This window comes from Rhincodon typus, chromosome 4 (genome assembly GCF_021869965.1).
Source record: "Rhincodon typus isolate 14 chromosome 4, sRhiTyp1.1, whole genome shotgun sequence".
NCBI classification, from domain to species: Eukaryota; Metazoa; Chordata; class Chondrichthyes; order Orectolobiformes; family Rhincodontidae; genus Rhincodon; species Rhincodon typus.
Genome location: NC_063335.1, coordinates 10,987,145 through 11,003,624, shown reverse-complemented (window position 1 = coordinate 11,003,624; position 16,480 = coordinate 10,987,145). Strand labels below are relative to the sequence as shown.

Sequence of the window (16,480 nt, the reverse complement as noted above, 5' to 3'; positions counted from 1 at the left end):
CTGGTGCCAATCACCGGCTCAACCTTCCCGCCCACTCCAAACGCGCGCAGCGTCGCCATAGCGACGGCTGTTATGGAACGCTGCTGTCCAATCCCCGGGGAGTTGTCATAGCAGCCAGGGGAGACGCTTGACTGTAACATCCGCGGCCTCAGCCAATCAGAGCGGCGCTTCGGTGGAAAGGCGGCTGTATAAAGTACAAGCGGCTGACAGTGCTGGCCAGAGGTAGATAGACTCTGGTTTTTCAGTAGTGGCAGTATGCAGGCCCTCACTGTGGCACTGGTTCCTCTACTTGTGCTTATAACTGAGGTGAATGCATTTCACAGAATAAATGAAATACAATTCAAAAGTTGTTTCTTACCCCCCACCCCACCCCAGGGAAACTGTGAGAGGAACACGTGCAATGCATTTCAAATTTGGTATTTCAAAGTCTTTGTTTTCCGTCTTTCTGTTTTACAGCGGGTCAGCGGCCAGCAATGTTCCTCCCCTTGTAAGTGCCCAAAGGATCCACCAAAATGTACACCCGGAGTGCGGCTAGTCTTGGACAACTGCGCCTGCTGCCGAGTTTGTGCCAAACAAGCCGGCGAAGTGTGCACCCTAAACGATATCTGTGATTCGCACCAAGGATTGCAGTGCGAATTCAGCGCCGATACACGACAAGGAGTCGGCATTTGCATTGGTGAGTTTACAGTGTGCATGGTGAACTTAGTAACTAGCCCACCTCATATTATTTTCAGAGAAATATTACAATTACTGAGCAATTCAATTAAGAACCTTCATCTATGTTGGCACATTTATTTCACGCTGAACACGTCAGCTAAGTTGTCATTGCAGGTTCCGAGAATCTATATTCTTAAAAATTATTAAAAATAATGAATCTGTGACTAAAGGGGCTCATTCGAAATTGGTAACTATCGAAACTGTTTGGTGGTGTAAACCCAAAGGAGGATAAAATGTTGGGACCAAACGAAGGTGTTTAGATGTAAAGGGAAAAGAGGGAGGGCATAATAATCGAAGCTGAAGAAACAGCGGCTGGGGTTCGACTCCCCAACTCCTCCTGCGCTGGTTGCTGGGAGCAATTTTTGTTGACGAAACATTCCAAATAAATAGAATAAGGTATACTAGTTTCCGATATCTGTGTTGTTGTTGAGTTTGTGTGGATAATCAGACGATGGCTGAGTGGTGAGCACTGCTGCCTCACAGCATCAGTAACCTGGGTTCGATTCCACCCGCGGGCGACTGTCTACGTGGGTTTCCTTTCGTTGCTCTGCTTTCCTCCCACAGTCAAGAAATGTGCAGGCTAGGTGGATCGGCCATGCTAAATTGCCCATGGTGTTCTAGGATGTGTAGATTAGGTGGGTTACAGGGGAATGGGTCTGGTTGGGATGCTCTGAGGTTCGGTGTGGACTTGTTGGGCCGAAGGGCCTGTTTCCACACTGTAGGGATTCTATGATTCTGAGCAAATTTGCCCCACCTTTTTCAGCATTCAATTAGGAAAGAATTTATGCATTTATTTTTATGACAAACATATTGCAATACCTGCGTACGTGCAAACCATGCTAGACATTCTGCTGATATTCACCTGCTTGTTATGATCATGATATTTTGGAGTAAATTGGGAGCACTGTTTACATTTTTGAGATTACTTGCCAGTTTCACTGATAGGAAATCCTAAACTATATGTGTCTAGCGAAGGACTCCAGACTGTCCAGACAAATCTTTCACAAGGATGGCAGAGCCAACCTGGGTGATTTGAAACCAATTTTTAAAAAAAATTCAATATTTTTACATTAAGTAAAGGTTAAATAATTCACTCCGAGGTGAATAATTAAAGACAGCCAACCCATCTCGCATAAAAGGAAGATTGTCCTTGAAGATTTGTGAACAAAACATGGAATGAGTTATCCCATAATATGGGATACAAAAGAGTTTCAGAGCATCTCAGGCAAAGCGAATATTGAAGATTTAAAATTTTAGTAAAAGGGAATTTGTCAGAAGGAAAGAATTATAACTTTAATAGCAGTTTATCTGTGGTTGAAAGTGGGCAGTGGTGCCCAATTGAGTTTCGTTCTGTTTCTCTTTTATTGTACATCATGACTTGAATATAGGGTTAGAAAAAGTGGCTTCCAAATGAACAAATTATAGAACATGGAGGAGGAAAAAAATCGAGGATCGAAGGGAGCTGCAAGGGAATATTGTTCAAAGTAAAATCGACAAAAAAATGTCGATTTCACTGCCATTTAAAAAACAAGATAGTTTGAATGGGAAAATATTTGAGTAATGTAGAGGAATTTAAGATTTAGTTTAACAATCCATTTTGGATAGCACTTTGAGTAAATGGCTGTAACAGTTGATGTAATACTGGATTTAATGGCCAGCAATATCAAAGTGAGGCTGGAGTGTAATGACAGATTTGCAAAACCCCATGTGAGATATTGTATTATGATTCTCTTTATTAACTCACTCGCAAGTGCTCTGTTTATTATACGCTGTTTCCATTCACTCATTCATAAAATCACATTTTTGTAGTACATTTTACTCTTACAAGATAAACTAAATTAAATATCCCTTCCAACACATTCCTGTTTCTTTACACCTTTTCAATTATTATCTGCCTCATGCTGCAAGCAGCGTTTAGACCTGTTCTGTATCAAAGGTTACCCCTGAACAAGTGTTAATACTGTAACCTACTCAGAACAATGCCACCCCCACCATTGTATCTCCATAACTCACCTGAAACTATGGAAAGGTTGTAATATCAATTAGCCCTTAGTAACCATCTCGTGGGACCTGATTAGATTGCAGCACATCAACTGTTTCCTCCACCAGCATGTCCCTACAGTCTGCTGCTCTGTATCACTTTGAAATCTCCTTATACATTACCTATTTCTAACTTTTATTTTGGACAACGATCTTGTACTAACCTATGTATTTATACTTTTTAAACGCATTAAATAGGGCCACTACACCCTTTAAGAAACTTACTATCAAAACAGCACTTCCGTGAAACTGCACAAATAAATGTGTAAGAACTGTCAAAAACCGACATAGTAAATGAAATCTCACAACCCAGCTGCAGAAGATCAGTTTAATATCTTCTATAATTTTATTTAGTACACATATAATTTCTCACTTATTTAGATCATAGGTCTAGAATTGTTACGAACATTCCTAACTTTAAAGACAAAAAACCTAACACCTCTTAATAATGCAAGCTCGGATTGGACAGTCATTCTAATCCCAGCAATTAGCAAGTGCTTACACCATCTCCTGCTTCCCCAGGACAGATGCCACGCAAACTTGCGTACAATAGGTACAACTATGTGACACCATTGTGCCAAAATGTAATGTATGTAAAAGCTGTGCATAAGAGGCTACTGTAAAACTGTACTTTGGATTCTGATGCTGCCTTGGTTTATTCTACTGTGGATGCTCAATAAAGAGGCTATTTTTGCCACTCACTGATCTCGGTTGTTATCGATTATGATCCTACACCCATTAAGATCTGAATTAGAGTATGATGTGAAATTGTGTATTACCCATGTTGGGATGTATGCTGAGGTAATATAGAATGTGTATTTACTAGAATGCTGTCTAGCGTGATGAATTAGAAATACAGAGGGAGATGGAAATTATGAACTGTTTTTATTTGAACAAAGGAACTTTGAGAAATACACAACATTTTTAAACTAAATGAATTCTGCCTTTTTTTTCCCCTCAGTGATTTATCCTTGGATCAAAGAGACATCATTAATGGAAAATAATAAATCTTTGCTGCACAAGTAGTAGTCATCATCCAACTGATGTTTTAATTTTTCTGAAGGAATTGGTAATTCTTATACAAAAGAAATAAGTTACAGCTTTCACAAGTATAGTGAAATTTAAAACCTTGATTCTAAACCAGTTGGATTAAGGGGGGGTGAATTCATTGTTAACTAGGTACTGTAGCATTACTGATAGTTCATAATGATGTGCCCCTTGACAAGTAGGGTCAGACAAGTAACTGGAAATATAGTACATCAGTTCCCTCACCACATTCACTTTGAAAATGGATCCAGCTATTAGAAGAAATTTTAATTCAATAATTCAACCCTAATTGCATGCAGGAATTTTAATGTTAGTGATCCTTTCACTGATCATGTTGTGTTTTTTTTCTCTCAAATAAATGTTGTTTGTGTAAATGTTTATTTGTGGAAACACAAACCAACTTCCTGAAGCATAAAAATTTGTTAGTGGCCTCTTTACAATTTTGGAGTAGGCTATTTAGATAACATTTCCAGACTGCTTTATTGCTTCTAATAATAAAGGATATTTCAGCCTGCAGTTAGAGAAACAGTCACACAAATTGACTAAATACTGACATTCTTATCACTTCAACTACATTCATCAGAGAAATAAAAATGGTATGTTTATTGACTAGTACTACTAATAGTAAATTACATCCAGTAATTTTTTCTGATTTGTTCATGAGATGATGATATTGCAGACTAGTCTAGTATTTATTGCCCATCCCTAATTGTCCAGGACTCAATTAAGAGGCAATACATTTTTGTGGATCTGAAGTCGCATGTAGGCTGGACTAGGTAAGGGTGGTTTAGAATTTTCTGAAGGACAGTGGAGGATCAGGTGATGTTTTACAACAATTGGCAGTGGTTACATGGATGTGATTAGGCTAGCTTTTTATTTCAGATTTTTTATTGATTTCAGATTTCACCATGTGCTATGGTGGGATTCAAACTCATGTTTCCAGACCATTAGCCTGAGGTCATGGTTACTAGTCAAGTGACGTTACTACTGCACCCCTATTACAGAGGAATTGTCAGTTTTATGCAATGTGTTAGACACTAAATGCTGCCAATGATCATGCTGCAAGGTACAGTTTCACCAGGATATGAGATTATTACTTCAAACTCATGAGTATTTTCCCTGGTAAGTAAAAAACAGTCTGCAGTTTGGGATATTGTTTTATTGAAGTCAATCATTTATTGCTATGTGTATTCAAATATGGTGAAAGGTTTATACTATCACCAAGAGTCGGTGCAATTCTTGTTAACTTAAAATAAAATAAAGAATAAAGATAGATAACTTAAAGTTCTAGGCTTCACCAGCCCACTGCACTCTGCAGCCAGAGACCTACTCCAGCCTTCATCAGTCAACACTGTGCCACTTCCAGAGTCCACTCTGTGCTATACCAGTTTAATGTACATGTGAATGGTTAAACTATTCAATTTGAACAAATATTTCCTAAGAGTATTTTTTTATAAGTTTTTTTTAAGTTGAATTTATAGTTCTGAAGAAACTTTCAAAGGCATTATGTTGAACAAAATGGATTGTTCATCTACTGAATAATGAAGAAAATGAGCACTTGTGAATCAAGTTGTTTTTCTTTTCCTCCCACTATAATTTATCAAAAAATCTGTTTGTCACTTAGATGTCGATTTCTCTATTCACTGGCACTCCTACTAAGAATGATGTAAACTTATTACCCCTCATCTTTGAATTGCAGCACATGAAGGTAACATTTGCATGTATGATGGAGTTGTCTATCGAAATGGTGAAACATTCCAGCCAAGTTGCAAATACCAGTGTTCCTGTAAAGATGGTCTGATTGGTTGTGTGCCACGTTGTAATCTGGATGTTCTTTTGCCTGGGCCTGATTGCCCATTTCCTAAACAAGTACAGATGCCAGGAGAGTGTTGTGAGCAATGGGTGTGTGACCACAAACAAGAAGCTCCTATTGAAGGATTTGTAATGGCAGGTAAGATATGATGTTTGTTTTTCTCACTATTATATGCTGTGGATACTTTATTCTACACCCTGTACTGTACAAATAGTTCTAAATGGGCAGTCAGTTCCGTAGCTCCAACTTTTCAGCTTTAGGAAAGTGATGCTTTACTTTTATGCTAAACACTGAAATGTGTATAAATTCTAATAGCAGTTTTGTTCCAACAGAGCATATTAGACATTAGACATCCAAGATATTTTGTCAGTCAGTAGTCAAAATATAAACACATAAACATTAGTGCTTCTGGTATGTGCTGCTTTAGACAAAGAAATGGCTAAAATGGCGTGTTACATATAGAATGGACACCTAAACCAGTCTGTCATAGTTCTTTCTAGAATCTACTGGTTATACTTTTTATTAAAAACTTTCCTAGTTGGCGAGGAAAGGTTCTGAGTCATACAGCTAACAATTTCTAGATTCAAAGCCGTATCTCTTTTGGATTAGCTAATTTCTTCATGGACAAAAATGGGTGCATTACAATTGGCCTTTATGTCCCACAACAAAAACAAGTAGATTCTCCTTACCAGTTTCCAATCTTTTAGACCTACCTGTCTCCTTTTTCACTCTTGAGCTACAGTCACCCTATATATCAATCCTCCTCAGCCTGTTTCTTTATTTGACAGTTACCTACCTAGTCTATAGAGAATAGTGGGACAATCTCTGATTGTTAAAGGCACTATGCAAACCTTTCTGTTTTACACATTGATGTTTGGTGGTTCTTTGATCATTTTGATCTAGAGTATTTTATCACTTGAAATGTTCACACTTCCGCCATGTTATTGTGGACTATCTGTAAATTTATACTTTCCTTTTTGGGTCTTCCCAATGGTTCAACATAAGCTGTTGATTAACATGCTTATTCTGATTCCCAAAACCACTTGGATTAAATTTCGTCAGACCCCTTATCTTGTGAGGACATCTCTGCTGAGTTTGCATTTAATGCATTCTGCTTTATCAGAACTTCCAAAACTTCCTCCTTTTTCCCCTCAGCCAAGGTTTCCTCCCCAACATGACAGTCTGCCCACCAACCTCTGCATTTGATTGTCGTTTGCCTTTTCCACCCTCTCTACTGCATTCACATTGCAAACACATCACCCTCTTCATCTACTCATCTTGTCATTCCAAAATAAACAGCACCTCCAAGACATCTTAGTTTGTTTTTCCATTACAACCAACACTTGCCTTCTTTACTTTTGCAATGTCCATGCAAGATTGAGATGTAACACCTGCTGATTCTACTTGTCACATATCATTGTCCAGAGTCCTAAACACTTTTTGTTTGAGACAGAAATTTACATGTATGTAGTGATTATAACCAGCTGGATCTTGTTGACTGTGAGATCCTTTTTATTAGGGTTGTTAAACCAGGCCAATCAGGAAAGCCTGGCTGACTAATATAACCAGGAAATTTAGAATCTCCTTAGTTCAGGAGACTGACTCTGAGCTGGCTGGGCCACAGCCAGTGTACAGTGCACAAGTAAATAAACGGTGGCTTGGTGACAGGAAACTGGCCTCTGCAGTCATTTCAATGTACTACTTATTCCAGAATACCTTTTTTGCTCAAACGTCACTAAAAGAACGCAACCACAAATTAGGTGGTTGCTACTTGAAGTTCCCTTTCACTTGCCATTTCAGTTCTTAATTGAACATCTCTGCCCTTGGTCTTCTATATTATTCAGATCAATCTCAATTTATGTTTAAGTACCAGCACAACATCCTCTAACTAGGTGTTTTGTAACCTTCTGGCCATAAACTTAAATTCTCAAATAGTTAAAGTCAACTACAGCACTCATTTCTGTTAAGCAGGATCTATTGGCAAGGTCGAAAAGCTTTCCAGTATTGTCAGGGAATAGTGGGATAGGGAGAGTCTATTGATACCTGGAGTATTGACCCCTGTTGGAACACGACTGATAGGGTGATCAACATCCTTCATGTTCACACAGATTTTTCTCCATTGGAGTTTGCTTCATCATGGCAGTGTCTCATGTTTCCCTTTGTACTACTTTCTTGTACTACACACATACACAATGTCTTGTCTTGTAAACATCTGTTACTTCATTGCTTTCTCTCATCTTGCTGCCTCCTTCTCTGTTGCTAATATCACTTTTCTTTCTTAACCATCTCTTGTTCTCCATGCATGCACTTAACAGGTCATTCTATTTATTTTCTTGTTTCTTTTTCCTTTCACCTCATCTGCCCTCTTCCTCTTGAAATGTTGCTCAGCTTTAGTGTCTTCCGATCCTGAGACAGGGTCTGAAGAACTGAAACCTCAGTGACTGACCCTTGTTCTTCAATAGATATCTTGTTTCACTTGCCAAGTATGTTTTTATTGTTTTCAGATTTACAACATCTGTTGAATTATGCTTAATATTAGAAAGAAAATTCATAATGTCTAGTCAATGTTGCATTCTCACGGACTAAAGTAGTTGGATTGAGTTGCTAGATTCCACAATTAAATATTCAATCCTGTTCAAAATCAAATCTGAAAACTGATGCCTTAAGTGGTATGTAGTTTCACAGAACTGTCCATCAGTAATGTTACCAGATTCAGTACAGCATTGGATTGTGAGATGCATTAAACTTTAAAAAAAAGTGAAAGTATTTGTGTGAAAAATTGGAGAATGTACTCTTTTGTTGAACATAAATGCTTCCCCCATGAGATTTTTTTTAATGTGTGACTTGTATTAAAATTCTCATGATTAATGTCAGAAGTCTGGATTCATTCCATGGTACAAAATGTTTATTTTTGCTAATCTTGAATGTAGGATAGTCCAGGTCAAGAAAACCCAGAGTTTCTTGGCTTGTAATTGCAACCAAAAAGCTTCCCAGTCAAATTCCCCAATGTCCTTAAGTCTTTTATCTTTAATAGAAGGCAGATTTACTGAAATTAGGTCTATTGTTTATTATAGTAAACACAAGTGAAAATTGAAAGTGTATTTTTCCAGTATTCTAGGTTTCTAAGATACAATCAAAGTGGTGATATTTTAATTCTGCGGGAATTGCAATAAATATCATAACTTCAAACTTTTTACAGACTTGAGTTAGATAACTTTTTTTCCTGTTCAGTTAACAGACAGGAGGCAACCTATGAGTTGGATTCACTTAACTGTATACAGCAGACCACACAGTGGAGCGCCTGTTCCAAAACCTGTGGCACGGGCATTTCTACTCGTGTAACTAATAAAAACCAACAGTGTGATATGATAAAGCAAACACGGATTTGCGAAGTTCGACCATGTGGAGATTATAAAGTCACTCTGAAAGTGAGTAGAAACAACAGCATTGAACTTTTGACATTTTTTGACCTAGCATGTTAAGACACCTGGAGTTTGAACAATTTGCATTTATGTAGCACTTTTTATGGAGAATGGTTCCAGGGGTCTTCTGAGAAACATAGCCAGACAAAAATGGATGTCAAGCCAAAGGAAATATCAAAAAATTTTAAAAATTTGTCTAAAGCATTGTGTTTGAAAGAAGGTTTTTAAGTGGGGGGAGAGAGAGAGCTGAGAAAGGGGTGCACACCACAGAACCTGGAAGACACAGCTGCTAATAGAGGTTTCAGCAAGTTTTTTTTAAATTAAATGCAAGAGAACATTGGAAGTTTAGGCAAGGAATGCTGCAGCTTCACACCACTATAGCTAATGGCTTGGCTACCAAAACTCTGGAGGAAGGACTGATGCAATAGAAGCCAGAATTTGAGAAATGTTGTATTCTGCATGGGTTGTAGAACTGGAGAAGGTTGCAGAGATAAAGAGGGAAGGATTTGCACACAAAGATGAAAATTTTAAAATTTTAAGCGTCAATGGAACAGGAGCTAAAGACGATCAGTGAGCATGTTGATGTTGGACCAATGAGGCTTGGTATAAACTAATGTGTAGGAGTTTCATGGTGTAGAGTTTCTTAGATACCTTCAGTTTTTAGACAAATGTGTTTGTAAATATGCTGTTAAATTCATTTTAACATTTTTTGGTTGTCAATTTACATCTCTTTCTCTTTAAACATAGCTTCAATTTTCACCTGAGTTTTGTTTTATTTGATTTCTCTACTCCATGGTATTTGATTGCACATAACCAACCCTGTGAAATTCCAACAGTCATTAAGTAGCTTACAGTGAAAGGAATTTCTTTCATCCTCTACCTGCCAGCAACCTCTTCATCACTCTGGATCTGCTAACTTAGCAAACATCGGGCATTGATCACGGTGGTGGGGGGAGAAAGTAAAATTCAATTTCATACAGGTGTAAAACAGACGACAGCAAACCAGCTGATTTTCTTTTTATTTCCTTTCTAATTAAGTCAATTGGGTAAAGAATAATACGTGGCTGGTCTGCTACCATCCATTTCACACTGCCACTGAAGTAGAATTTCTCTCCAGGATTTCTTTATTTATTAGTCTACAAGGCACAACACTGTGCTCCTATAAGGATCTGTCAACAATGTATACTTGTTGCTAAAAGTATTTTTCTATAACTTAAGTAATTTCTAAACTAGAAGCACAAATCTTTCTCCAGTTGAAGGCTCTGACAAATTGCACTTGCACACTTTTTGGATAGCTTAGGTAAATTCCCAACAACAAAACTACAAAACATCAAACGAGAACATCAGAATGAATTCTATAACAGTATTTTAATCATGGAGGAATAAGAAAGAAACCCTCCAGATTGTTTAATCAATCACTTCATAAACTAATAAATTATGTAAACTATAGTCATTGTTACATAGGCAAACAAGGCACTGAATCCAAATGTAGCCAAATCATGAAAATAGTAAATAAAAATGACGACAGAAATAGCAAGAACTGCAGACGCTGGAGTCAGATAAGTGTGGAGCTGGAGGAACACAGCAGGGCAGGGAGCAGGAAAGCTGATGTTTCATGTCAGGATGCTTCAGAAATTTCCTGGGTCCTGACCTGAAACGTCAGCTTTCCTGTTTCTCTGCTGCTGCCTGACCTGCTGTGTTCCTCCAGCTCCACACTTTGTTCTCTCTAGATGAAAATGACAACTTTTTTAGCTGGTCTTGGTTGAAGAATAAATTTTGGACAATTGGGAAATAAAATTGGGACACCAAGGACAGCTCACCTTCAAATTGTGCTGTGGGTCTTTTATCCTCCACTTGATTTGAACCACTCGTTTAATACATCATCTGAACATCTGTATCTTAGACAATGTATTGCTGTACAAGTTTAGGAATAGATTGTGGTGAAGTTGGAATGCATGCTACAGAATAACAGAAAAAGATCAATTTATTCTTTGCTTCATGTTAGCCAGCCATGTCACTATGTCACCCCTGCACTATGAGCTCTTAATTTGTGTAGTATCCTTTGTTGTGGCACTTTTATCAAATGCCTTTTTAGAAATCCAAGTATATCACACCCACAGGTTCCCCTTTATACAACTTGTCAGTTATTTCATAAGAGCTCTAATTTAGTAAAACACGATTATCTTTTGCAAAACCATGTTGACTCTATCTGATCCCTTTGCAGTTTAAGTTTCCTACCACAAACTCCTTAATGGATTCTAGTAATTTCCCTGTGACACATTTTAAGTTAACTGACCTATGGTGTCATACTTTCTGTGTCCCTCCTTTTCTTGAATAATGGTGTTACATTTCTTATTCTCCAGTTGACTGGGACCTTTAACAGAATCTAAGGAATTTTGGAAGTTTTCACAAATGCCCCCACTAGCTCTGCAACCACTTCTTTTAATGCCCTGGTCCAATTCACAATGAGAACTGGAATTTTGCACAATTTGGATCTAACTGTACAATGGTGAAACTCTGCAATATAGTCCGATCTGAACTGGAAATCACTGTTATTTGCATTCCATATGTGGCTCTCCAATCCTCTTTTTCTGCATTTGAAAAGAAACACTTGTTAAGAAAAGGCCAGATAAAAATCATGTGTTTTTCAGCTACAATAATATTGTTTGAAAAGCTACAGTATCTTTACTACTCCATTTATTCAATAATATTTGATGCAGTTGCAAATTTACCAAGCAAACAGACTTGAATACCAAATTGTCTCTTCCTGTAAACTCAAACTGAAATTACTTTTTTGAGTTTCATAATTATGTCCTGTGTAACAACATATTGATGTGCAAGTTGAGCTCTCCTGCATATGTATTACGGTATCAGAACCCAGTATGATGTCATACTTTAAAACTGTTAGAATATTCTTCTTTGCACTTGTAAAACTGATAACTGACAGGAGTGTTTTAATTAGTTTGAATTTTGCTTCCTGTTTTCAAAGAAAGGGAAAAGATGTGTCCGAACACCAAAAGCAGCAAAACCTACAAGATTTCAATATGATGGCTGCATAACCGTCCAGTCATACAAACCTAAATATTGTGGAGTTTGCAATGATGGAAGATGTTGCACCCCTCACAGCACCAAAACATCCCAGCTGGATTTTAAATGTGCAGGAGGAATAATTGTTCAAAAACAGATGATGATCATCATCACATGTTCCTGTCATTATAACTGCCCACAAGACAACACTGTATTCCCAGCAGACCAAATATCGGATTCCTAAATATTTCACTGTTGAGAAGCTGGTTACTGCAGCAGTATTTTTATATGATTTAAGTGGGCTTTAACTACAGTTAACATGCTTTCAGTTTGCCCCTTCGTTTTCAAAATACTTGAACATTTTTATTGAATTTTGTATTTAAGCAATATTCTTGCCTATTGCATTGTAAATAGAAAACAGGCTTATTGGTATGAATCAACATGAGAATTGTACCTGTACAGTTGCATATTAAATGGTTGTTAAAATATATTTTTTATAAAAATACCACACATGTGTTCAGTTGCCATATCTAATCCAAATCTGAAATTGTTGTGTTGCCTAAATTCAGATGAAACAACCAGCTAAATTGGGATCTGTGGAGTTGATACTATAGTGCACAAATTGTGACTGGCATTGTAAGATACATCTCCAAATCCAATGATGTGAAATTTTCAGTGGGTTGGATGATTGTGTCAGCTTTTACTGCTAAATATTTAATACCAATATTTAATTTACTGATAAATGCTGTGGGAACATACAGTATACTTCACCCTGGTATTTGCAGTACCCTATTTGAGGGCTAGAAAGTAACATCAGTGAAGAGATGTGAAAATAAATCTAGCTAGTGAGCACCTGGACAAACATGTATCTCACACACACTCCATCAAATATTATCCAGATAAAATATTTGTTTCCTCCATATTGATAAACTATTGTTTTGATTTCAGAATCACTCCTCTGAAAGTTAGGTTAGTGTCAAACTGTACACATCAGTGTAGGCATTCATAAATCTGGTCTAGTAGGTGTGCGAAACATTGTTAGCCATAATGAGCAACATTAATTTTCAGTTACCTGTATCATACTTAGGCAGCTGAAATATGTCACATCTAGAAAGAGATGGCTGTAGCTTCTTTTCTTTGTGTCACTACACCTGTATTCACCACAGTTCCACACAGATTCTGGGTCTCTAGTTCGACAACTGCGGCTCTGTTAGGAAGTGTTTCGTCATTTATTGTTTATGTTGCTGCAACTTACCAGCTTGCCTCCCAGTTTTGAAACAAGACGCAAACGAAAGCCAGTGAAAGTGTCTCATGATGCACTGAATTTTCCAAAAAATCAACTGTGGGTCAATTTAGGGGAATTTCTGATTGTGAATTCTCTGCTGCTGACCTCATTATGTAGGCATCACACCTCTACAGCGCTGTGATCTTACTTATATTGAGCTCATCAGCAGCAGAAGTATTTGCTATGACCTTCAAAGATTCATGCCACCAGTGCCTCACTTAAAGGCTAGCCGCGTACCAGGTCAAAATGCTGCAAGCCACTAATAGCCCTTCACAATAAACTTAGTGATGGCGCATGGATGAAACCGATTATACTTCATTGGAAACAGAGGCACACATTTGTAAATAAATTGCCACTTTACATCATCCTATGTCTAATTGACTGTTATTTAACTGCAGTTACATAAATCAAACGGCAGATTTTATCATTAGCACCATGCCATGTTAAAACACTGAAGAAGTGCTATTCTTTCTCTAACTCCCAGCATAGGATAACATACTGTCATTTTTAATGTGGGAGCATCGCGTTGTATCACTTCCAAACAGTTGTCAACATTAACTTTTAATAAACAGCAGGAAAAATGAAGAAACAAATAAATAATGGGTATTGAGTACAAGAGTTGGCAGGTCATGTTACAGTTGTATAGGACTTTGATTCGACCACATTTGGAATACTGCGTACAGTTCTGGTCGCCACGTTACCAAAAGGATGTGGATGCTTTGGAGAGGGTGCAGAGGAGGTTCACCAGGAAGTTGCCTGGTATGGAGGGCGCTAGCTATGAAGAGAGATTGAGTAGATTAGGATTATTTACATTAGAAAGACGGATGTTGAGGGGGGACCTGATTGAGGTCTACAAAATCATGAGAGGTATAGACAGGGTGGATAGCAAGAAGCTTTTTCCCAGAGTGGAGGACTCAATTACTAGGGGTCACGATTTCAAGGTGAGAGGGGAGAAGTTTAAGGGAGATATGCGTGGAAAGTTCTTTATGCAGAGGGTGGTGGGTGCCTGGAACGCGTTGCCAGCGGAGGTGGCAGAAGTGGGCACGATAGTGTCATTTAAGATGTATCTAGACAGATACATGAATAGGCGGGGAGCAGAGGGATACAGATCCTTGGAAAATAGGCGACAGGTTGAGATAGAGGATCTGGATCGGTGCAGGCTTGGAGGGCCGAAGGGCCTGTTCCTGTGCCGTAATTTTCTTTGTTCTTTGTTCTTTGTTCTAATCTGAATTTGCTACTAAGACTGAAACAGGACTTCCCTTTTGACTAAAAACAAATTTATGGTCTGCGAACATTGACTTCATCCAACTCAGATTGTTTCAAAGTGTGTATCAATTAAGTCCTCTCTGACTTATTACAACCAACAGTCTAATGCTCTACTCTGCTAAAGGTGATTTTCCTTTTGCTCAATGTCCTAACTTCTTCCTCAAAAAGCTACTACCATTCTCTTCAGCATCCATCACATTCCGTCTTAGCCTACTCTTCTTGTGCAGAACACAAGATTCAAGGATTATACAACAAGTATAACAAGTCCGCCAGTCTGATACAAGCATCAGAACCTCATCTTCAAAAGTCTATCTTCTGCTCCATGATGGCCATGGAAGAACAATGGACTTTGTTGTATCTACACTAGGCCTCAGTCAGGAGGATAGGTTACAGAGTCATTAGCCATGGACACAGAGGGTACCCTACTCTCCCAACAGCTATCCTTGTAAGGCATCCAGCCCTTGAAAAGAAGCAGGAACCTAAGAGTTCTTCAGGATATAGACATCATGGCAGCTTCCAGGGTACCTGGCACAGATGTAGGCCAATTATCATAGAAGACCTTAATGTTGATTGAATGTAGACCTTTTCTATTGATGAATGATGTGGCACTCTCAATGCTAAAGTTGTACAGGTTACGGAACTGATCACGTCATGTGGAAATGAGATGAAGCAATGTAATCGTACACAACCTGCATCCGTAACTTGCATCTTGATAAATTTGATGGTTGAGGATTGAGAGATCCCACACAAATCCCCAAGAAATCTTTGGAAGCAGCAGTTGCATAAACATTTAGGGCAACTGACAGCTTGAGATCCACCCTGCTACCCCCTTTCCCCCTTTAGTTCACATGTCCTCCAACAGATGACACTTTTCTGTTACAGTGTCCTGGGCAATCTGTCTGTAGTGACACTACACCCCACTCACCTGGGAGGGAAAATGGCATCAAGTACTTTGGGTTCCCTTTACCTCCTCATCATCCTGCTCTAACATGTTTAACAACCCCTGGAGGTTGCTGCTGACACTGAGCTTGTTCCTCTTCAATGTATCTTTGTGTTCTTTGTACAGTGGCCACACAGACAATCACCCCTGCTGTCACTGAATCCATTGGTGATTGCTCTAAATAGCCTATCTGGGGAACATCAGAAACAAAATACTTCCTTAGGAATGTGAGCAGTGAGTATTCATATGACTCACAATTTAAAGTTTACTGTAGTCCTCAATATGTTGGGAAATGGAGGAATCCAGCAAGGTGGGCCATACTATGACTTTAGATAGACCTTTGACACAGCAGATCTCATTCTGATGTATGCAGCACAACTCCAGGAGATTGTAAGTGCGATAGGATTACTCACATTACTCACAAGTAGAGCCCATTCCCTCAGACGGAAACAAAAACCTACTCCAAGTGTGGTGGCAGTTATTTTCCAGTTCCATTTCACATGAGGATGAACATCAACACAGGTCACACTTCACAGAGTGAGTTGCAGACTAGCCTCTTTTTATGGATAAATGACACAAGCCATGAAGGGCAGATCCTGACTGCTGGCTTTTTTAAATATGGGTGTCAACACCAGGAAACTCAGGCTGTCCTGGCAGTGGAAAGTATTTTCTGTCTACACCAACTTGGAGGATACAAAAATTGGGCACCATAGGGTCATGGTGTATAAATGATGTTAGACAGTTTAGGAGTTCAGGCAGATGATGTGAGATAACTCACTAGGCCTCACAGAGAGAAATTCTCCATGAAAAAACTCACCAAAATTAACTCCTCCATGATTTCTAGCAAAATTCAACCCAAAGTATTTGTACAGGTAGGACAGTTTGCGTTAAGGTGTATATAGGTGAGTCATTTTTTCACGGCA

General features: G+C 38.5%; 1 protein-coding gene across 3 annotated transcripts in view; it reads left to right on the top strand.

The window, feature by feature from the left end:
* The first annotated feature begins 227 nt into the window (after positions 1–227).
* The window catches only part of LOC109934864 (CCN family member 3-like), a 133,709-nt gene continuing 117,456 nt past the window's right edge, over positions 228–16,480 (top strand). For 2 of the 3 annotated variants that reach the window (XM_048595808.1, XM_048595809.1), the window contains exons 1-4: positions 228–306; positions 457–676; positions 5,504–5,755; positions 8,849–9,045. In XM_048595808.1, coding sequence (XP_048451765.1) covers positions 256–306; positions 457–676; positions 5,504–5,755; positions 8,849–9,045 — 720 coding nt within the window. In that variant the 5' untranslated portion in view covers positions 228–255. Of the gene's footprint in view, positions 307–456; positions 677–5,503; positions 5,756–8,848; positions 9,046–12,028; positions 12,555–16,480 lie in introns of those variants that run through there. The other variant, XM_020533533.2, reaches the window with a different exon arrangement.